Below are 23,413 nucleotides of genomic sequence, written 5' to 3'. Positions count from 1 at the left end.
GTTTTAACATACAATCTAAATCTGTAGAGTAATTAGCTATATCTGTCAGATGAATGTAGTGGAATACAAAGTAGCCATTGAAAAGTAGAGAAGTATAAAATAGTATAAAGTAGGCTACCTCAAAAATTGTACCTAAGTAAAGTAGAAAATGTACTTGGTTACTATTTTACAACTTCCTTTTGGCTTTTGGCTCTCCAATACTGGGATTTAACTATACGTAATATACATTTACTCAAGTGTTGCACACAAGAACAATTTAGTTGTTTTGTTGTAATAATAACTTCATTTGTAAAGCATGTTTAATGCAGAGACGCAGCCCAAACGGAAAACAAAAGTTAAATAAAATAAAATAATAATAGAGAAGCAGAGGTAGAGAACTAAAATTACTCAAAAACAAACAAAAATGAATAAATGTTTGATAACAATAACTCCAACATTAAGAAAAATCACAAAAATGTTCATTTATAGTAATAGAAATGAATCCACTACTTTATACCTAATTCCATTTCAGAGGGAAATTGTGCATTTTACTGGACTACATTTATTTAACAGCTTTGTCATAAAACATTATGGGTTGTTTTTAGATGGAACTACCCAACAGTATATAAAAAAGTTAAACTTCTACCTCAACAAAAACTGCACTAAATTCCCACATTAACGAATGCATTAGGACCTTGTCTTGTAACACTATATGGCTACTTACTTAAGTAAAGGATCTTAACATTTCTCCCACCACTGACCAGTTGTGACCAGTTCCACCAAAGACTCTGGTTTTCTTTGAATATTGTATTAATAACCTGCAATTCCTTAAAGCATCCCTTTAATTCACACACAAATAAAAACATAAATCTATTAATATTATTATTGTTATTGCTTTTTTTCTGTCTTTCCAATCTTCAGTGATGTCCCAGCCTGAGGTTAGCAACCACTGCTCTAAATAGGCCCATAAATAAAGAAATATCCACTTGATGAAGTAAACTTCATGTTAATGGTTTTATTCAATTTAATGCAAATTCACATGTGTAAATTATTATAATCTGCGACAGAAATACAGTTGTGAATCATTAACTCCACAAACACTTGACAATAAAATTAGGCTTTTACTGTTAATCCTTCTTTTTATGGCATAATTGAGAATATTATTCAGAGCATGCAAACTTTTATACAGTACAATCAAAAACAACATTAATTAAGGAATAAAAATGTGATAAGCAAATAAATATTGCTTCTGATACTGTTTCCCTGAAAGATACAGTATTCCTCAGTTTACACACTGTGACTATAGAACGTAATAGACTACTCATAATTCAAGTAGAAGACACAGCATAACGTAACTAACAGGGAGTGAACGCTGCTAAATGTGTGTTCACACTGTGGACTGTATGTACATATTTCCTTTGGTGTCATGCTTGACTGCCCTTGCATGTTGTTTTGACAGTTAGGGCAAGGACATGACATAATGAGGGGGACTGAGATGATGACATAAAAATCCCCCCCACTCACATGACTCCTTAGCCATTCTGCAAACTCGAAATTAATATTGTATCATATTGATACAGAGCGTTTTACTTTTCTCTGCAGGATCGACGAAATCGGAAAAAGCTGGTCTGGTCTTAGTGGGTTTAATGGTCCGAGCAGAAGCCCACCAGTCCCTCAGCTGCTTGAGTTCAATAGAGACGAGACTTTCAGAAGACATGTCTTCAGGTGCCACCGGCGCCCAGCGCAGGAGAGATGCTGGTTGTTATGGTATTGCTGCTGCTGTTGTTAGATTTCCGCGTTAAAAGGTTTTCCATCTCCTCATCATCGTTGAATGAGTTCTTCCCGTATCGGTCCTTCCACCAGGCCTGATACTGAAAGAGGAGAGCAGAGGGAGTTTAACAGTGAGTCAGATGAGTACATGACAGCTGAGACAGAATCAAAGTTGGTGATGGAGGGAGGGAAAACTAAGACTAAGCGGGAGGATAGTTCAAGTTGGATTTTAGTCCTAGTTGTTTTGGCAACTCCCCTAGGGTAAGTGTGTTTTGTGGAGTCGGTATGCTTCAAAGAAAGTGCTTGTCAGAGCTTTTCTCTTGTCAGAAAGGGGGGGGTGTGCGCACAACAATTTTTGAAATGATCCTTAACAGCCAACCAGATAAGCCTGCCCACATTGATTGACTAGTTTTTTGGAGAGTGTAACACAAATCAATGGCTTTGAAGGTAGATTCTCTGAAAGATTGTGCCCTTATTAAAATGAGCATCACGTCTCGTCCCGCTCTATTCTTCAAATGTGGAATTTAACAACCGGTCCAAAATGTATGCCAATGCTCAAAATGACACATTTATTGTCCACTACTGGAGCAGACATGCCCTCAAAAGCACCTTTACTTGACGCGCCCTCACCTAGCTGTAGTGATGTATAAGTGTACTGCAGGGTGTGTCAGTACACAGTGACATCACTGTCGGGTGTGGTAAAAGGTGCCACACTGCACACGCCTGACCACAACCAACTGGGTTAGCCTAACAGTTACAGCGCATTCCACCTACTGTATCCGCAACGTCCACAGTTTGATTCTGACTGCGGACCTTTGTTGCATGCTAAACCCCTCTCTCTCCCCCTGCTTCCTGTCTGCACCCTCACTGCTAAATAACTGCCAAAAAAGCAAAGTGGAAGAGGCTTGAAACACAACCAGAGTGGGCAATGAAACAGTGCTTTTCAGCCTGGTGTCAAGTTGCTCTTTGAGCAGCTCCTCTGCAATGCATCGAAAGAATACCTGTTTAAAGAGAAACCAAACAAACTATTGACCAAGAGCTTTCATCATGTCAAATTGTTTTATAAGAGACGACATTCATCAATGTCGTCCAACACAGGTATACTGAACCATAGTTGGATGTTGTCCACGTCACTGACTTCCACATCAAGTCCAAAGCGTGGTTGCATCAATTCCTGTTAATCCCTTTGTGCATGGATGCACAATTTGAATCCCAAGTAGGAATGGCAGACTCTGCCAGTAACAACTCAAACTTACTTCCTGTAAGTCGCTTTGGATAAAAGCGTCTGCTAAATGACTGTAATGTAATGTAATGTAACGTAATGTAATGTAATATATAGAGATAATTAGAGAAACACATTCAATGGCTGTAAAAATAAGAATAATCAAAATAGGTGTTTGAAAAATCAGATCATTAACTTTTTACCACTCACTTCTGTCAGTTCTGTGTTTTCAAACTCCTCCAGCTGCCGGAGGAAGCCCAGGTTGGGCCCCGCACACGGCCGAGCGGCCCTCACCGCCGCCAGAGTCTCCACCCAGCCGCGACCCGTCACCGTCATGATGTAAGCCACCACCAGTGTCACACTGCGGGACACGCCTGCCACACTGAGAGCACACAGCTTCACAGCACGATGCCAGTTGTTTTTAATCAACACATATTCAGATTCTCTTCTTTAGTGGACAAAGAAGTGAAACCCCTTTTTATTTCTATAGTTGTGGTTAAATGCTTGATTTTGTCTTGTTTGATATGTGAAAAGATGAAAGGTGATGATATATACAATGAAAGCTTTAACCAGAATCTGTTTTTTCAGGTTCGATGATGTGTTGTGATGTGGTTGAAAATGAAAACTGGGTTAAAAAAATATGAAGACCACCAGTTAATAATCATCCTGAGGCAAATAATCATCATTCTAACCAAAGTCAACTAAATCTGAATATTTGTGCTTCTTCCTTTCAACATCCTCCTATGCAAATAAAACCAGTTTCGTATCATTAACTAAATGTAAAGTACAAAATGACAATGACTTTTAAATAAAAATATGAAAGGACAGTAGGCCTACAATGCAGTAAGTTATTAGGTGCAGTAAAAACAACATGTCAAAAAAGGAATATATTGTTTTCCCTAATAAGACTGAAATCCCTTTTAGTATTGTTTGATCATTCAAACTGAAGTATTTTAGCATGTGATTTCAAGATTAAGTACATTAATATAAAAATCACTCACCAGTGGACAAGGCAGCCCTCTCCTTTCAGTCGGGACTCGTGGATAAACATGATGCTGTCCCTGAAGTATTGAGTCCTTGTAGAAATATCATATTAAACACACATTGAGTTCATCAATAATTATATTAAAATTGGCTAAACATTACAGACTAAAAAAATAATATATTTAACCACCACATTTGTATATATTTTTAACAGCATTTCTTACAGGTTAATTTATTGTCATTGTGGGAAAACATTGAAATGCAGTTGTAGACGCAATTTGATATATAAGAAAAACGAAACTGTTTTATTGGTGGAGTATAGAGGATGAGTTTATGAGTAGTGAGAATTCTCTATTGGTTGCCAGATGGCAACAGAATGACCAATCTGTGTCTGGGGCTGGGTATTGAAATTATGATTGAATCAAACCACTGAGGATTATTTCATCTATTAATCAATTGATTACACTTTTCTTCAACCATTCTGCAGTTTTTATTACATCAAATATAGAATGCAAGAGCCTGCCCTCCAACCATAAGACATTGTAAATTGTAAGACTAATTGATAGTTGTAGTCTTTTGGTTTACGGAACTCAATCATTAATGGTTGTATGTGTGATTCTTCAATGTGATGTCCTAAATAATAAACACTTTCATATAGAAATAATTCGTAAGAAGTCAAAAAGTTATACAAACACTCACTAAAATTGTGAATTCAAATGAGACTCTTATTGGACTTTTATTTTAACGCAATTACACTTGCAACAGATCATGAGATGGTAGATACATCAAATCCAATATCTACAACTTTCAAACACATTTATCCTCATATTGCTGTATATATTGTCTATCATGTAAGTACTCACAGGTTTTGCTTAGAGTGATCAGCAGCAGATATACACAGGTACGTCATGTCCTAGAGGGTGAAGAGGAGAGAAGTTTAGACTTAAACAACACCATAGAGTGTATTTTCTGCAGACAGCTGAATAAATGAATGTACAACAATTATCAAAGTGTAAAAAGAGTTTTTCATCCTGTTAGGTCATCTAACACACTTCCTGCCTCAGGCCCCTAAAACTTTGCCCCTCTGACCCCGCTGGTACGGTAGGTCATGACTTAACGATATCCGCCTGTGTGTGTGTGTGTGTGTGTGTGGTAATGTGTGTGTTACTGTGTGTGTTTTTGTACTGTGCACCTGGCAGCTGATGGTACATGCAGTGGACAGAAACTACGTCGTCCGGTTATGACTGCACCGCTGCAAAAACCCCTTAGCCCTCTGGGACATACTGAGTTCTGGAAGTGCTCCGGACAGGTTAGCTCGCCCACACACCAAACGCAGTCTTACACAGTAATCATTCACACACACATGCTTAAACACTAACGGACGTGCACATATTGAAGGAGCATGTAAACCTCATATTGGTGAAATTGTAATTTATTGACAGAAAAATTTAGGCTATGCAAACAGACGCTGAGAAGTCCACTTGTATTTTTGCACCATCATCAAACCCAGGCACATAGAAAACATGAATGCACTCTCAAACAATGTGAATGCAAATTGTGTATAAGTGCAGAAAGGATTTCCTCTAAGTCAGATTTTGTTCAGTAAAAATGATTGAGTGCGTTTACTTTGCAGTATGTTAATTAGAGCCGCATAAAGGGCACGTCGGACCTCTGAGACTTGGTGGTTGCAAATTCTACCTTCCCCTCTCAGGAACCATCAAGCCGTCTTCCAAGAAATCAATCAGTCAGCAGTTTGACTGTTAGGTATGCAAATACACCATCCCATCTGGCCATTTGGGCTGCACTGGTTAAACAGACATGAGTCATACTGCCATAGAGCTCAAAATGCTGTGTCATTCATTTGAATGTGAGAACAATCCAACGATCAAGATCAAAGATTTGTACAACAGCTGTGATTAAAAGAGCAGCTGAACGGAGGGCAGCATAGTTCAGCGAGTCAGACATCATTTCAAGTCCAAAACCGTGTAAACGTTTTGGTGGTTGACCAGTTTGGGTAGTGATACTGTAATACAAGTTGCTGTTTCTCTTCAGCGTTCAATGAAACATACTAGCATGGATGGAGAAAGTGTACAGAAATCTCTGAGCCCTTTTCATGCTCGCTTTCAACAAGAAAAGATGAAAGTTGTGAAAGCGGACACTGAAGATCAAGACTATACTACTACAATTCAAATGCAGACCGGGAGAGAGTTCATTCAAATAAAATGATCAAATGGATCATCAGCTATCCTTCTTAAAGGACATGGTCTCTAAGATTAACTTTATATTTCCAATGACAGATTTTGCAGTTGAGATTAATTCTTTTTGCAGGTTACTAAATTTCTCCTTTCAACCTACCAAGTTCTCACAGTAGATCACCTCTTTCTCTCCCTCTCACACTTACTCACTCACGTACACACAAGAAAAACACATTTCTCTCCCTTTCATACACAAATCGACATGTCTAAATGCAGCTGTGAAAAGCCAGAAACCTTTTTTTTTTATGTAGTTCCACTTTCAAGACTTTACGGACTTCAAGCTGCTGAACTAAAAGCACCTTGTGTGAAAAATGTCTCCCAGTTTGTTGGCTTTATGGCAGACTGCTGCTTATTTAGTGAAACCTGGTGAATTCCAGGTCATCTGACAGATACACGACGAAAGGACTTTCCATGCAAAATTGAAAATCAGAACATCTGTCTTACACACTAATAAAAGGTTTTTGATAAAAATCGGACTTTTGTATTTTTACTTTAAACCCTTTCTGCTTTTTTCTTCTTAAACAACACAGCTGGAATGGTTTCATAAGATAGATTGTTGAAGATGATACCCTGGATGATAACAAGGGTAGAGAGAAGATCAGAGCTGAAACAATTTGTTCATTAATCAATTGGTCACACTCGATAAATGATCAATTGTTTAAGTCTGGTTTCAAGCTTAAAAAAATAGAATAAGCTTGTTCCAGCTTCTCAAATAAATGAAGTCACCTCTGGGACTTTAGGGTACGTTGATGGACGTTTTTCACTATTCCTTGCCATTTTTCAGACAAGGCAATTAATCAGTTAATTGGAAAAATCATTAGACAATGAAAAAAATGTTAGCTGCAGCATAAATGAGTATATTAAGTCACAAAAAGACAGAGTGGCACCACAGGTCTAATGCCAACATTTAACACTTTCAGAACAAGTAGCCAGAGCCCTGAGGGGAAAGTAGCCCCACTGAGTTCAGCTGAGGTTGTGTATTTTCTAGTTGGATAAATGTTGGGGTCACAGGGTCACACAGGCACGTAGAACACAGCTTACCTCCAGGATGGGTGCAGCTGTGTCATGGATGGACAAGATGTGGGTGATGTTGTGCTGCGCCAACAGCTCCCTGTCTCGTGCATCTGTGGATCACATAGAAAATCCATCAACTCAGTTATTCCCTCCATCCAATCAAAAATCGCCCCATGTAAGGCCCAAACTAAATTAAGCATTTCTACCCAACAACAACAGCCCCCCTGTCTCCCAAACAAATGTGGCCTTAAAAGTCTTGCTCTTGTTTTGAACTGAAAGAAAAACCGGAAAACCAATGTTTCTAAAACAGTCCAACAGCTTGGCCCAGAAGCAAGAAACAGTAATTGTTCTAATCAAATTTTGTTCTTTAAAAGGAAGCCAAATGTTTTCTACCTTGGACAGATGTGTCTTGAGCACAATTTTCTCATGCTTTGCAAGTTTGCAGGATGCTTATGCCACCTATACAAGACCAAGTTTAGTCTGAATTGAACCCTCCTGCCAGCCAAATTAATTTCACACATCATGAAAGTTCATATAAGCTGCAAGACAAAACAAAAACTGATACAATATACATTGGAAAATAGATAAATAAATGAGTATAAATCCTTAAGATTGTTGCACAGGAAACACAAGCTGATTATGTAACTTACACTGTGAGCCAGTGACTTGAAGGTCATGAAATGAGACAAGTCCACAAATGTGTTCACTGGTCATGAGCCAAAATATTTTTATGGGGTGTCACAGTGCCAACAACTATTTCTCTCACAGACCAGTGACGCTACCCTAAACAGCCAAAACACAATCACTACATATTTGTATAAATTTTGATTATTTGATTATCATGCCATAGAAATTTATAATTTCTGTGAAAATAGCATGTTAAATTAGGAGTTACTATAAAAAAGAAGATAAAAACAGCAAAAGCAAGAGAGCAACAACAATGTAATGTTATGTGGTGAAATAGCTAAAACTAAAACTAAATTTACTTAAGGATATTTCCCATATAGCTGATATCTGTAAATATACATTTTGGTAAACTAAAATCTTGGTAATTCAATGTCATTACACATAATGAGACAGTAGCTAAATCCAACCATTGTGGAGCATAAAAACCCAGTTAACGCTTAACTGCTGCTAACTCTAAACTCCACCTAAAGCTAACCTAACTAGCTTAGCAGAGTAGCAGGTAACTGCCATCTCAGCTTTTAAGGCAAATTAAATTTGGCCTGGTTAAGATAACTCTAAGTCACACAATTACATCTTTGAAATGGCTGGTTTAATATATTTTATGAGTTTATTGTCTTGACCAAAGAACTTCAAAAGTAGTCTACAAGAAAGCTGAGATAACACATTTTGTTATACTGCACTTTTCCCCTCATTCCCTGAAGGGCCTCTTGTAACCATATTATGCAGGTTCTAAGATAGTGATTTTTTTTTTTTAGTCAGCATAAAATTAAGGCATTACTCCGTCTGCCACCTTAAACTCTTTTTTCTCAACTTCACTGCTTCTGTATAGTTACTGTTCTGTCTCTGTAGGAGCGGTCTGGGGTCTTCTTATGTTATTTTATTTTATTAGTTTTACTGTTCTTCCTCATACTCGCTCACACTTGCTGTTGTATGAAGACAAAAAGTTTGAGTTGTTAAAATATGCCGCTCAAAATGGATACAAGAAGCTGAAAGGCCTGGATAACATGAAAGGTGTCCGATTCCCTTTTTTTACAGTGGTTCCCTGAACATGTCATGCTTACAAAAAGTGATCCATATTTTTTCCTGTGCAGTCACCATTAAATGTGTGCACGGATTCTTTTTTTTCTTTTTCTAAGAGCAACCTGTTGATGCAATTGCTGCTGTACGGAAAGAAGTAGAATACAGTTCACATTAGGGACACCCCCACGCCGTGGGGCATCCCCACCCACACCAACCCCAACGCACTCAGCAGCCCTCAAAAATAATTTATTTCCTCCAGCGACTGACAGAGAGTTACACACCAACCCCCACACACCAACACAAAGGCAAAAAACACAGTGTAATCGGGTTTTTTTTTTTACACCAAAATACACTACCTCAATCATTCTGCTGTACGCTGTGACCTCTCCACTCTATAGAAACTGAGCTCAGCGTAGCATCTCACCACATGCCACTCCGTATGAGGAACTGAAACACATTCTACTACATTATCCTGAAAATAAATTAATTCTTCACTCAAATGACAAAGCCAGGGCATCTTACCTTTGATATTGCCGAGATACAGATCAGGCAGGACCTAAAGACAGTTAGAAATTAAGTCAAAGGAATGAAGAAGAGGCTGTGAAAGTACAAGCATGTACAAGTATGGTAATGAAGGATTCGTTTTTTTATTCCTTTTTGTGTAGAGATTTCATACTGTACCTTATTTATTCCATTACCCATGTCAGCCAAAGGTCGTGAGAAAATACCATCAAGTTTCGTACACAATTAGTTTTTTGGTTTTTTTACCAGGTTTTTAAAGTTATGTGTCACCTAGTGCCCCAGAAGTGTTTCGCTCCACTGGTCCGGCCCTCTCACTAGCTGCTACTGCGTCCCATCATTTTCAAACAACCCCTGATGACCCAGGCTATCATAAAGGCTTCAACGCGTCCACAGCTCGTGCTCCCAGTGCTTCTTGATTGAGAATGTGCTGCTTGGGATTACGTAATGTGACCTTAGCAGTGCTGCTTGGATATTTATTTTTAGACCAGGACTTGGGTCATGCGACTGTGGACAGGCACATACCAGACAGACAAAGATGGTCTAGGGCCAGAGGGCAGAGGAGAACAGATCCAACAGTCGGTCAAACCCGGCTATCACTATCTGCTGAGGAGCTACCCTAAAAGGAGCACTTCTGAATGAGGCTCAAAATACATGCCACTTACAATAAATCTGTTGTCTTTGAACAACAAATGTTGTCTTTGAACAACAAATGCCCTGAAAAACATTGGTGTCCTACATGAACATAAAACTTCCTTCAAAAGTTAAAACAGCCTGCGTTATTTCACATAAAGTTTTTCAATTTTTTTATTTGGTCTGTGCTTTTCTTTCTGGTTTGAACTAAGTGGGAAGAGATACACATTTTTGTGTGCCAAACAGGATTTGTCAATGTTTCTATATCAAAATGCAATGACATTTGAAGGGATGTTTGCTTATGGCGCCAAACTGAGTTTTTCATTACTACACTTATGATTATTAATAAACAATGCTCTTTCCAAACTTTAACTTTGATTTTTGCGTATTTAGCAATAAACATTTTATTTTATAGAGATGTACCTCAGATTTTAGACCATGTTTTCAGGGCCTTAAACTTGTGTTGATTCCCACTTGAATTCCAGTCCCTGTATTTCAAGTGAACTTGAAGTAGCCACATCATCATAATACAGATATTCTTATTCCTGAACCAAATTTTATAGCTATCCATGTTGTAGTTAAAATAAAATAAACTAACAAATAAGTGAAAACTTTGACTAGCTGATGCGATAAAGGAAACGTCAGGGGGTCAACAAAGTCAGTATAGGATTAATCCTCTGAGGACCAAGACTGTCTGTACCCAATTTCAAGGAAATCCATAATAGTTTGTGATTTATTTCAGTCTGGACCAAAGTGGTGGACTGACCAGCCGACATGCTAACATTGCTGCTAGCGTGGCCTAAAAACTCTATTATATAAACAGGAAAAAGCAGCAAATGTTATTTCTCATAAACAGTTTCTTATGTAAGAAATCCCCTATTTATTTTAAACTGTGATGATTCTCAGTGGACATCCACTTGAATCTACTGTAGTCACTTCATTTCCAGTAAATTCTGCCTCATCTTCAACACATCGCTCTGTGGCGATCAAGGTATTTTTAGACCGGCTTTGTCGCTTTGTTTTGTGTTCCTGTGTGTGGTTCAGTGTGTGGCACCACTCAGACGCACTGACAAGCAGAGGAGAGTGGAGGCGTTTACAAAAATCCGCCTGCCTGCCTGCTTTGGAGAATTATGTCTCAACAGCTCATCTAGCTAGCAGCAGGTCAAACCCATTCATAAACCGACACATCAAACAACAAACAAACATTAGAATTTTTTTTAATAAAGAACACCTCAGTCAGAGCGTCACTGCGTGTGTAGGTGTCTGTGGGCTGTGTTGCATACACACTAAAGGATGTGATATTGATGATTATATCGGTCTCTAGAAAGAAGAAGAAGAGAAGACATTACATTACCTTGGAAGTTACTTTCAAGATTAATGCCAGTTTCTTTGTTACATCCAGGCCAGCAGATAATGCACAGGAGCTATGTATGACACAACAAAACAATACAACCCTATAAAGCCCTCAAAGAGGTATTATTAAATATAATAATATTTTTATTATTTTTATTTATATTAAAATATTCAGTTATATAAAACAAAGAAGAGCAGATCCTCGCATTTGAGAACCTGGATCCAGAGAGTTTTTGGTCCAGACTGAATATATAACTAGTAAATTGCTATGTTGGATGATCCCCTGTCTTTTCTTTTTGTGCCACCATGAGGTTGACATTTTAGTTTGTTATTGAAATGTCTCAACAGTGATTGATTTTATTGCCATGAAGCTTGGTTCAGACGTTCATGGTGCTCAGAGGATAATCCTGCTGACGTTGGTATTCCCCTGACTTTTTAAGTTTTCACTTATCCAGTGAGTTTCTCAACATCTACATGATTGATTGTTGCAGACTTTGACACAGAGATTCATGGTTCTCGGAGGATAACCCCTTCTGACTTTGACTTCAATCCTCTGAGGTTCACAGTTGTGTTTGTAGTGAAATGTCTCAACAACTGAACTCGGGTTGATTGACATGAAATGTCTACAGACATCCCCTCAGGATGAACTGTAAAAATAATTTGTTCAATTTTACTGGTACAGCAGCTTAAAGTATAAAAGAAAAAGATAAAAGAATGAAAAAAAATATCCAACACTAACCAATCAATACTTTCTTTATGATTAAATACCTGCAAAACTAATGACATTCCTTTTTTTTGGTGCTAATCAATAAATGAGCACATGATGACAAGCTAAACTTCATGACTTTCACTAATCTTTGGACAATGTATTGTAAACAGTACTTTTAACTGTGTTTCAGGAGCTTTTGCAAATGATGCATTAAATGTGTTTGGTGTCTTTTAGACATATTACACTGTAGTTTCTCTGATTGGTTTTGATTGTACTACTTATACAGCGTTACCCCTCCAAAATCCCCCAAAATGTATATGTAGGATAACACATTGTAAATCTCTTTGTCTGTGAATGACATTTTGGTAAACAAAAGGAATATATTTAAAGTTGTAAAACTTTTATTTTATAGGTCTCATAGTTTCCTCATCCTACTCACGACTAATTTTGTATACTAGCATTGTCCTGTTGGTACAATTTCAATAACTTACTTTCAATTATTTGATAGAACTGCAACAACTGCCTATTTCCCCTCTTCCACATATGTCTGTCAAGGAAACTTCTTCAGAACTTATTAGGAAATAAAATGATCTGTAAAATAACGTGTAACTGAACTATCTCCCAGTGTGTCGACTATAATAAGATTTACATGAATGTTTGTCTTTCGGTTCGCTTTCGTACTTTCGCTACAACTGTTATGTCAATAAAGACGCCGAGGAAAGTGCCAAACTGACTGCCCCTTCCTGTATTCCCTAAAAAAAACAAGCAGTGCTGGATTACATGTTTTCAGTGAGATAGTTTAAGTTTAATCTTTAACCACCTAAAGAAGAAGACCCGCAGCCAAACTGCTCGGTGTGCACGGACGTCCGAGGAATGGCGTTGTTTTTACTCGGAGGACGTTTCTTTAAATGCAGAACCGACATTAAGAGAGTCACGACATCGACCCAGCTGTTCTGGTAACTGTTTTTCAATTTCATATTTGAATGTTCATATGCACTTTAAAACCTGGACTTTAACGACGGAGTACTGCAGTGAAAAAACAGGAAATGCCTGCCCTGCTGTTTGCAGAAGGATTGTTTGATTTAAGGCCACTAGATGGCGCAGTATGTCCATTACACGAAATAGTATTGCAGAACAAATTCCGCTGTAGGATCCATCATTTATCTATTCTAATCTTATCTTTCTTTAAATACTATAAGTAGTATTTAAGTTGCTGATATAATTACTATTATATGGTATATTTAATTATCAAACATACCATGTAAGATTGTATATTTTCAAAATGAAGAAGGACTAAAAAACATTTAATTAAAAAATGAAGTCCCAATTTTAAATAGTCAAGTGAAGAAGACCATTGAAACTGAAACCATATGCTAACACCCCCTCTCTAATTAGGTATATCTACAAAACACACTGCTTTGATCTTGTAATATGGATGTGATATCATTCCCATACCCATACCTCCTCCCAAAAAATCTTAGAGAAAAGTAATTGAAGACTAAATATGCGTATACATTTTCTGTGATCTAGAATAAAATCGTGCATGTCATTTACATGATACAAACAGCTCTTTTTTTCAATGTTAAAATTGCTTTGAAAATATTGATTCAAAGTAGATTTTACACCCTCAACCAAATAACACCCCTTATGATCAAAACTCAGTTTTATTTGAACAGCTTTAGCTATCTGTGGAAGATGTCCTGCCAACATTCTACAGGATCTTATCCATCAGGACATTTTCCTGTGCGACTATTTTCTAATTCAGTAACAATTCAGTGCGCTTTAGCAGTCATCCTCAGTGCAGCTTCATGTTTTCCTAAAGTATCCTTGCTGGCATGTTCAGGTCAGAGGCCCTTCCTCACAGCATGAGTCATGTTTAACAGCAAGTCTCAATGACCTGGGGGTGCAAACTGAGAAACAAGGACAAAACACAGTCACATTTACAGTAGGCCGAGGCATCATAGCTGTAACAACGCACAACCTACTACAGAGAACAATAACACAACAATGTCCTCCAGATTCAGCCAAAATTACACAAATGTTTAAAAGCTGTCATTTAGGCCTATGGGGACCAGGATGTTGAGCATGAATCACAGCCACTGATCAAACTTTTCTGAACGCTAATGAAACATAAGAACAACACAGCTTTATCATGTTATTATGGCTGTAGTTTTTGCCATATTTGGTTTTGCTGTGAATTTCAAATGAAAGCCGGTGTTTTTCAATAGACAGATCTGTTCTGTCTTTTAACTTTTATTCTGTCTTTTAACTCTTATATAAAACAGATCTCAAGGACAGCCTTTTTTTCATTTACCTAACATTTCGAAAATCAGGCAAATCCTGTCTCAAAGTGATGCAAAAATACTAGTTCATGCATTTGTTACCTCTAGACTAGATTACTGCAATTCGTTATTATCAGGCTGCTCTAATAAGTCTCTTAAATCTCTACAGTTGATCCAGAATGCTGCAGCACGTGTTCTAACAAAAACTAAGAAAAGAGATCATATTACTCCAGTATTAGTTTCTCTGCACTGGCTCCCTGTTAAATCAAGAATAGAATTTAAAATTCTGCTACTCACCTACAAAGCTCTAACTGGCCAGGCACCGTCTTATCTTAAGGAACTTATAGTTCCATATTACCCAACTAGAGAGCTGCGCCCCAACAATGCAGGGTTACTTGTGGTTCCTAGAGAATATAAAAGTAGGATGGGAGCCAGAGCCTTCAGTTATCGGGCTCCTCTTCTGTGGAACCAGGTTCCAGTTTCAGTCCGGGGGGGAAACACACTCACCACTTTTAAGAGCAGGCTTAAGACTTTCCTATTTGATAGCGCTTATAGTTAGGGCTGGCTCAGGTTCGCCTTGGTCCAGCCCCTAGATATGCTGCTATATGCCTAGACAGCCGGAGGACTACCTAGGATACACTGAGCTCCTCTCTGCTCTCCTCTCCCTCCTTCTTTATGTATTAATCTCCTATTTATGCACATTACTGATTTTGCTTCTTCCCCGGAGTTCTTGTGCTTTCTTGCCTCGCAGGTTCCCAGGAATCGGGGTTATATTTGGACTGTCATCGTACCACCTGCTGAGGCCCTGCTGACACCCACTACTACTACCACTATCATTATTAGTCACATTACTATTATTATTGCCTGTACTATTACGCTTATTGACTTGCTTCTACCCTGGAGTCTTTGTGCTTTCTCGCTTCGCAGGCTTATATAAATCGTGGCTGTACCTGGACCGTGCCTCTTGCTATGGCCCTGCTGACACCAACTGCTACTACCATTATTATTATTAGTCACATTACTATTACTATTACCTGTACCATTATGCATATTAGCTTTGCTTCCAACCTGAAGCCCTTTTGTTCTCACGCCTCGCAGGTTTTCACAAACTGTTGTGGTCCCTGGACCGTGGTCGTGCCTCCTCCTGTGACCCAGCTGTCACACACTGCTACTTCGATTATTATTATTATTAGTCACATTACTAATACTATTCCCTATTTCATTATTTTAATCCTACTATAGTCATTGCTACTTTTATCAGTATTCTTAATGTTTCCTTCATTAATCTGCTTACTACTTAGATTATATGAATCATTTATGTCATATACATTGAATGTGTTGTATCTCTGTTATGCTGCTCATTCTGTACACATGACATCTATTGCATTCTGTCCATCCTGGGAGAAGGATCCCTCCTCTGTCGCTCTCCCGTAGGTTTCTTCCTTTTTTCTCTCTGTTAAAGGTTTTTTCTGTGCCGATGTGAGGGAAGGACAGAGGATGTCGCATGTGTACAGATTGTAAAGCCCTCTGAGGCAAATTTGTAATTTGTGATTCTGGGCTATACAAAATAAACTGAATTGAATTTAATTATTGAATATCCATCACCATGACCATTACTGCTACAGTCTGCTTGTCTGTTTCCCTGCAGCTCTTCGGTGGCCTCGGGCAGGCGGCATGTTAATGGAGTGGATCTGTACTACGAGCAGACAGGCAGAGGGAAACATGCTGTGCTGTTGCTTCCTGGAGCTCTGGGTAAAAACAACAACAACATATTCTGGCGAGATCTCTCTCACACATACAATAGCTCTGCCTCATGTCATTTACATGTTCATCCCCCGAGCTCGTGAAAGGTTTTAATTTGTCTCTTCTGCCACAGGGTGCACTCGGACTGATTTTGGACCTCAGCTGAAGTCTCTGAATAAGGAGCGCTATACTGTAGTGGGCTGGGATCCTCGTGGTCACGGACAGTCCCGCCCCCCAGACAGAGACTACCCCCTGGACTTCTTTGAGAGGGATGCGAAGGACGCAGTGGATCTGATGAAGGTCTTATCAGTCTGTTGATCAGCAGTGGGGTTTCGTTATTACCAGTCTGAATTGCGTAGTTTACTAAGAGTAACATGGGTGTGTGAATGTGAGTGCATGGATTGATGAATTGTATGATCAATTGAGGAAAACTTAGTAGGAAGTTGCTGGAAATGTCTGACATTCCGAACAAAAGTGTGAAATTAAAATTTTGGAGGAAAAAAAAGTTTTAAAATAATATAAGGAAGTTCTAAAATGTCACACCAGCCAAATGAAAGCAGGGGGTAAAAACTGGTTTCAGAATATTAATGAACACACTATAATACCCTTTATGATGCACTTCATTTTTAAGTGCAGTTTAAAAATAAGCAGGTTAAAGCATGTTTCTGTGGCACAATTACCCTTAGCATGTTAAAGCACATATTATACCTTAAAATACCTCCTCTGATCTGTAAGTAACACAATTTACTAATCCACGCTATCAGATTAGCAACCCATGCACACAAATTTTTACAGCAATTTTTATTTATTTATATTACCATATGTAGTTCACGGTATAGCAAATGTGAACTTTGATCACCTAATTGGTTGATGAGAGTAATGGAGGCTAATGCAGTTCTGTATGTTTATTGTTTAGTGCATTTGTGGCATATTAGAAAATATAGATATAGAATGTTTAGTATCTCTTATTTTATTGACAGGCATTAGGCTTTGGCAAGTTCTCTCTGCTGGGGTGGAGTGACGGAGGAATCACCGCTATGATTGCAGCAGCGAGGCACCCCAACGTGATTAGCAAGATGGTTGTATGGGGAGCCAACGCCTTTGTTTCCCAACAGGACCTCAAGCTTTACAATGGTAATCTGCCAGTGTGGCCCCAAACTGTGTGAACTGTGCCTGGTGTAATCATTCATAACTTTGTATAATGTGTGTCCTCCTGTGTGCTCGGGCTTCTGTGGGAACAACAGCGGTCCGAGACGTCTCCAATTGGAGTGCGAAGATGAGGAAACCCATGGAGGAGATGTATGGAGCAGAAGCCTTTGCTAAAATCTGGGAGGCCTGGGTGGATGGGATCGCACAGTATGCAAAAAGACCAGAAGGTACTAAATTCATGTTGTTTCAGAGTCAATGGACAAGTGAGGTTAAAACTGAAAACCATCAGATATTATCAAATCAAGGGGAAATGCTTTGTTGTCATAATGCAATTATAAAGGAAGCTGTTATATTGATATTTGTAAAGTATTGATAATGTGTAAACACTGAGTTTGTAGTAGTGGATGTGTAGTAGGAAACACAAAATTTAGGATGGGGGATATTTATCTGTGCCACAAGATAGCTACTTCTTTTAAACACAAGGAACCTATGGAGAATAAATTTGAAATGCTCTTCAATGTTGGAATGTTCATATTAATTTTAGATGAAAAGATAAGAACCAAAATGTTAACCTAAATGTCCTCTGGTCAGGGAGTATCTGCCTGGAGCTTCTGCCCCTAATCAGCTGTCCAACCTTCATCATTCACGGAGAGAAAGACCCCATGGTGCCCAGCTTCCACCCACAGTGCCTCCTCAAACACATCAAGGGATCACAGTGAGACCTCTCTCTCTCACACACACACACACACACACACACACACACACACACACACACACACACACACACACACACACACACACACACACACACACACATCAACAATATCACAATTACCTAAAATTCAGGAAAAAACACATGTGACGTGTATACCCTCTTTTTGTCCCCAATCTAGATTACACTTGATGCCAGAGGGTAAACACAATATCCACCTGAGGTACGCTGATGAATTCAACAAACTGGTGGAAAACTTCCTGGAAGACAATTAATAAATGAATGAATCAATTTTTTAACACTGTCAAATAATAACTGATCTTTTTTGTGGAGAAGAACCAGGGTGACTGCAAATAATTACGCTAAGAGACTTAATTTTGATACATGTCTAAATTCCACTCTGTTTTTTGAGGCATCAATTGTTATATATTACTTTAAAAAGGTCAATGTTATTTTTTTCAAGTAAATCACTTATTTCTCATTTTATGTAACTTCATAACATTTGTTGTATTTGTGGTTTCATACAATGTTAGAAAACAAAGATTAATGCAAAGCTAAACTATATTCATGAACAGTCAGTGACATCAGAGGCTACTTTTGGTGATTTCAAGTCTAATTTTAATGATTTCACACTGGAAATGATTTATTAGTATTAAAAGAAAATATTACTTACAACTTATAAGCCCTTCTTTAAAGTGGTGGCTAAGTTAAGTTACAAGATGATTTATACTTAATGTTTAGTTTACTCAATAAGTAGTGGTGGAATGTAACTAAATACATTTACTGAACCTGAGCTTCTTGCAATTTACTTAACTATTTCCATCATGTGTGACTTTATACTCCACTATGTTTATTTGACAACTTAAGTTACTGATTACTTTGCAGATTCAGAATATTATTACAAAATATAAATCAACATATAACGTAGGCCATATAATTATAGATTAAGCTTCCCAGTAGCATAAAGTAGTTGAAATTTGCTCCACAATTACCAGCTGCAACAATAAAGTGATCTACACATCAATACATATTATCCAATAATATAATATAATATAATATACTATATATTATCCTGAAATGGGCGATCGTGCATAACGAGTGCTTTTACTTTTGGTATATTTTGATGCTACCACTTTTGTACTTTAAGTAACATTTTGAATGTATGACTTTTAATAGTAAGTATTTCTAAAATGTGGTACATTTTGCGGGTACTTCTTCCACCATTGACAGATAGTATGGTGTCTTCTGTTGCCTGGTGTTTTTAAGATGAAGATCAGTGTGCACATGATCACATCTACACATTGACGATCGATTGCTTTGGGCTGCCATTTGTCTTTCACCAGGAAGTAGCTCACTGTTTCTGTTTGGAGCTAGCATGAGCTCAGGTGCTTGCTAGTAGCAGCAGGCTTTTCTGTGTAGAGTGACGTCTCTGGTCTCAGGGAGCTAAAGTTACACAAAACATGAACGACACACACAACGGAGACGTGTTTGAGGCCATTACGGTGCACAACTTCTCGGAGAGGATTCTGGAGCAGGTCATACACTTCCACGTGATGAAGCTCAGCGGAGGGTTCTTCCTGTGGGTCGGGTCCAGTCCGGTTCTGTCCAACCTGGCGGTCTCGATGAGCAGCAGATACGTGAGTACACAAGAGCTGTGTTTAAGTACAACCATAGACTGTAGGTCTTAAGTTGCTTTTCATTCGTCTGACAAATTTGCAAATTAAGAATTTTGCATACAAATACAAAGCGCTATATAAATACAGCTGACGTGATGAATCGATTAACCAGTTAAGCCATAATGTAAATAATCATAAGGTGTACACTATTTTTATATAGTGAAGAAATGAGCTCCACCGCATTAATGAGTAATAATACTGTAATGATGTAATTAGAGTATTATTATTATTATTAATAAAAAAATATATATATATATACAATTGCACAGTGTATTTGCAATACAAATACACTGTGCAATACAATAGTTATAATAGTTTCTGTCTGTATATATAATATTTCAGTTACTGTGGATTCTTTACTGTTTTTTAATGCTTTTTTATTGCTCATTTGCTTATTTATAATACTTATTTTTGATCTTGTTTTTTTTATTATGTCTCTTGTTTGCACTATCCTCTATGCTGCTGTAATCCTGTAAATTTCCCCGCTGCGGAACTAATATAGGATTATCTTATCTTATTTTTATCTTAATTTGAAAGTATGACAGCCACAAGGTACATTTTCTCTGCATTGAGTACTTTTACTTTAAGATTTAGATTTATAATGCAGGACTTTTAATCGTAACAAAGTATTTCTACAGTGTGGTATTAATAATATTAATTGAATAATGGACCGAAATACTTCCTCCATCACTGTTAATGATTAAAAAGTAGCTGGATTAAGTGTATGTGTGGCTCTGTAGACAGTGATGTTGATGCACTGGTTGAAGGCCTAAGTAGTAAGTTCTCTCAATATCGTAATAGTGACAAAAATAAACTCATTGTGTACCATCTTTCATACACACGATGCAGCTCAACTGCATTAAACATGTTTAAAAAGGTTAAACAGATGAAAATGTTCCAAACAACCCTTTATTAAATACAACTAAATAGGTGAGAAAATAAAAAATGTTAGTAAGATTTAATAAAATGGGCAAGGCATCAAAATAATACTACATCAACAACAAGATTAAAAAAAAACAAGTTTTTAGATGTTTCTTAAAGAAAGTTGCCGACGTTGTTTGTTAGATATTTGTGGGCAGGCGGTTCCACAGTTTTAGTACACAGTAATAAATCAAAGAAATGTTATCGTCTCCCTTCATTGGGACTTTTCACTTTATTCTTCGCTGCTTTCTTTAGCGTTTATACTGTTGTACTTATCCCTTTACAGTACAGTATATTTTTGAAGGATCCATTGACTTCAGTTGGAAATTGTTTGGGAACACCTGGGTTGAAAACAGATATTAAGAATGTCAAGCATAAATTTAAATGTGAGAGAGCTAATGATTTATGTCCTCGCAAAGAGACTAACCGTTGTTCTACTAATTGTATTTTTGTCTGCAGGATTCGATGCCTTTATCTACATTAGTCATGGGGGACCCATCCAATACCGCTTCAAATTCCTTGGCACAGAGATTAGGTAATGATGCATGTTTTTGCATGAATTTATGTGTTTTATTATTGCTGATAACGTAAAAAGTTAATTTAAGTTATTAAAAAGCTGGAACACTTTATTCAGATGTCGTGGTTATATTTTGTGGATATTTAAGATGTTTTTGTATATTTTACCTAATTTGCTAAGAACCACAAGTTATAATAATCTTAACTGCAAACAATTCTACAAATCCTGCTTAGATTTTTCCAGCCACTGGCCTGTATTCATTTGAGTACATAATATGTGTGTTGATGCAGTTGCATTTCAGATGTATTTGAAAAGCCTCTACTCTGCACCATAGGAAGTAGTCCTCTGAAGTTTACAATCTGTGATTCTAATCGAAAAACTCTTTGTCAAATTCAGAGAGTATTTCCTCACTGTCCGCCAGCTATGTGTCCTGTGTGCGTAGAGCCCTGGCTCTGTAATTGGGAAACAAACAGGGGGAAACTATTCCAGCCAATCAGGACAGGGGAAACCTTACCCGCCAGATGGATTGTGATGAGGGCTTTCACAATTCTCCAAATTCATGGATCATTTTGTCTTTGTGTTAGATTTTCAATCGGAACTCATTTTCTTTGAGCAGCGACGGCATTGCCATTGTTGCCATGGATTCTTGGATCATAAAGATCAACAGATAATTGGTTTAATGCCCTGTCATATGCAGTCTACACTAAGAAATAGGATACATGGTATCAAGCGGGATATGTTTTTGGAATGTACCTCACTAAGGCCATATGGGCAAATTATATAATTGATTTAATATGTAATAACAAGATCTTAATCACCTGTCAACTGGGAACAAACTGTACACCGAGGTACACCCGAATGCCGCATGGAGGTCCTGTCGGCGACCAAATGCTTTACCATACCATAAAGAAATGTAGACACACAAATGTTTTTTCCACATACTATAGCACAGGTTTGACAAAAATAAAACTGATTAACAACCTTCATTTGATATAGGTGTCAACCGAGTGTCAAGTCTTCTTCACAAGCTGATCTTCATACCTCCCCTAATTTAATTAAATGTGTGATAAACACAAAAACATATTGGGACACGCTTTGTACAATGTTTGTAAAATATGAAATCGACATTATATTAAAAAGGCTAAAACATACGAAACACTGACGAGGTCTATTAACCTAAAAATAATTCATTTTGGATCTCCACAACCTCCAAGAATGATGACTTTAGTGTAATTGTGTACTATTGCAAACCATTTAGTGAATAATACGAACTTAAAGTGAAATAACGGTCTGTGTTTGTCTGTTTTGCAGCAAAGAAGACCAAAAAGCAAATCTATGTGAGTTACAGTCTTCCAATGACGGACTCCAACTTCAGTCTTTTGGTGGAGAACAGGATCAAAAAGGAGTTGGAGCTTCACCCTGAACACTTTTGAACTCATCTGATTGTTAATTGGACTCTGTTTTGTGTAGAACCAAGCACATGTAGGAAGAGGGGCCACATAAAGTAGCAGGTGCTTCTTCTCCTTCTTCTATTTGGACTTACATACTCCTGCAGATACTGTAATGGCACTCCCAACAAAAATACCACAAACTGTCACATCAAGTGTTCTTTTATTGACATAATAAATTAAATGGTTTATTATCAAAACACATAGGCCTATGGCTTTTTGTACAAATGCGTCATATTAAAAAAATAACACTTAGAAAACGGCATTAGTGGTTGAGTTTTTTTTTTTTTTTCTCCGAGTGTTTAACTTTGGAAAACATACAAACTAGTAAACCGTACAGGGTGTTCAAAATACGTGCTGTGTACTAAATATGAATATGGTCTATATGGATGAAAAATGGTTTATCTATTCAATGTTTCCTATATATCCTATAAAAGTAAGGTTGATGGTCCATACATTAGGAATGAATGGTACATGTATACATACCTTACATTTTATGCAGTACTAAGAGATACTTACGTAGTAAAGTGTATAAATGTACACCGATCACAACTAGGCCAGGTCTGTGCAGACTGCGCTGCTCTATTCTAATCTCCACAAACGTTTATTTTCAAAAAACTGTAAAATATTGTACTTTCTGGCTATAGTTACACATCCTAAGAGCAGGATTACAACATTACCACAGTACAGAGAACAAGGAGTGAGAGTGGGAGTGGAAATATCTGCTAAATAAGGAGGTATTTCAAGCAACAAAATTGCCCTTGGCAGCATGACAAAATAAATACTGGTATTCTTGAATTGCAATTCTCTGTTTTGTTAA

The 23,413-nt window shown here is 37.6% G+C and overlaps 3 protein-coding genes across 3 annotated transcripts; 2 read left to right on the top strand and 1 right to left on the bottom strand.

The window, feature by feature from the left end:
- Positions 1-1,036: 1,036 nt before the first annotated feature.
- Positions 1,037-9,633, bottom strand: LOC129095016 (dual specificity protein phosphatase 22-B-like). The gene is made up of 7 exons (XM_054603361.1): positions 9,613-9,633; positions 9,454-9,487; positions 7,252-7,334; positions 4,819-4,868; positions 3,973-4,047; positions 3,182-3,353; positions 1,037-1,850 (listed from the first exon to the last, which is right to left on the bottom strand). The coding sequence occupies exons 1-7, from the start codon at positions 9,631-9,633 to the stop codon at positions 1,701-1,703; spliced, it is 585 nt and encodes a 194-aa protein (XP_054459336.1). The 3' UTR covers positions 1,037-1,700.
- Positions 9,634-12,850: 3,217 nt separating this feature from the next.
- bphl (biphenyl hydrolase like) lies at positions 12,851-18,963 on the top strand. The gene is made up of 7 exons (XM_054603118.1): positions 12,851-13,101; positions 16,076-16,179; positions 16,304-16,470; positions 17,151-17,304; positions 17,415-17,546; positions 17,911-18,034; positions 18,213-18,963. The coding sequence occupies exons 1-7, from the start codon at positions 13,019-13,021 to the stop codon at positions 18,304-18,306; spliced, it is 858 nt and encodes a 285-aa protein (XP_054459093.1). The 5' UTR covers positions 12,851-13,018; the 3' UTR covers positions 18,307-18,963.
- Positions 18,964-19,296: 333 nt separating this feature from the next.
- On the top strand, positions 19,297-22,793 carry psmg4 (proteasome (prosome, macropain) assembly chaperone 4). Its single transcript, XM_054603179.1, has 3 exons — positions 19,297-19,668; positions 21,088-21,163; positions 22,457-22,793. Exons 1-3 carry the CDS (start codon positions 19,492-19,494, stop codon positions 22,576-22,578), a joined length of 375 nt encoding a protein of 124 aa, XP_054459154.1. The 5' UTR covers positions 19,297-19,491; the 3' UTR covers positions 22,579-22,793.
- Positions 22,794-23,413: the final 620 nt, after the last annotated feature.

The sequence above is a fragment of the Anoplopoma fimbria genome, chromosome 8 (genome assembly GCF_027596085.1).
Source record: "Anoplopoma fimbria isolate UVic2021 breed Golden Eagle Sablefish chromosome 8, Afim_UVic_2022, whole genome shotgun sequence".
Taxonomy (NCBI): domain Eukaryota; kingdom Metazoa; phylum Chordata; class Actinopteri; order Perciformes; family Anoplopomatidae; genus Anoplopoma; species Anoplopoma fimbria.
This window is presented reverse-complemented; position numbering and strand designations above follow the sequence as displayed.

Bases quoted from the DNA above. Each gene is read 5' to 3' on its own strand.
- LOC129095016 (XM_054603361.1), bottom strand. From the start codon at position 9,633: ATGGGTAATGGAATAAATAAG. The intron at 9,488-9,612 runs GTACAGTATGAA...AACTGTCTTTAG, and splicing joins TGGGTAATGGAATAAATAAG to GTCCTGCCTGATCTGTATCT. The intron at 3,354-3,972 runs GTGAGTGATTTT...GTGTGCTCTCAG, and splicing joins GAGGGCTGCCTTGTCCACTG to TGTGGCAGGCGTGTCCCGCA.
- bphl (XM_054603118.1), top strand. From the start codon at position 13,019: ATGGCGTTGTTTTTACTCGGAGGACGTTTCTTTAAATGCAGAACCGAC. The intron at 16,471-17,150 runs GTCTTATCAGTC...TTTTATTGACAG, and splicing joins ACGCAGTGGATCTGATGAAG to GCATTAGGCTTTGGCAAGTT. The intron at 17,547-17,910 runs GTACTAAATTCA...TCCTCTGGTCAG, and splicing joins GTATGCAAAAAGACCAGAAG to GGAGTATCTGCCTGGAGCTT.
- psmg4 (XM_054603179.1), top strand. From the start codon at position 19,492: ATGAACGACACACACAACGGAGACGTGTTTGAGGCCATTACGGTGCAC. The intron at 19,669-21,087 runs GTGAGTACACAA...TTTTGTCTGCAG, and splicing joins TCTCGATGAGCAGCAGATAC to GATTCGATGCCTTTATCTAC. The intron at 21,164-22,456 runs GTAATGATGCAT...TCTGTTTTGCAG, and splicing joins TTCCTTGGCACAGAGATTAG to CAAAGAAGACCAAAAAGCAA.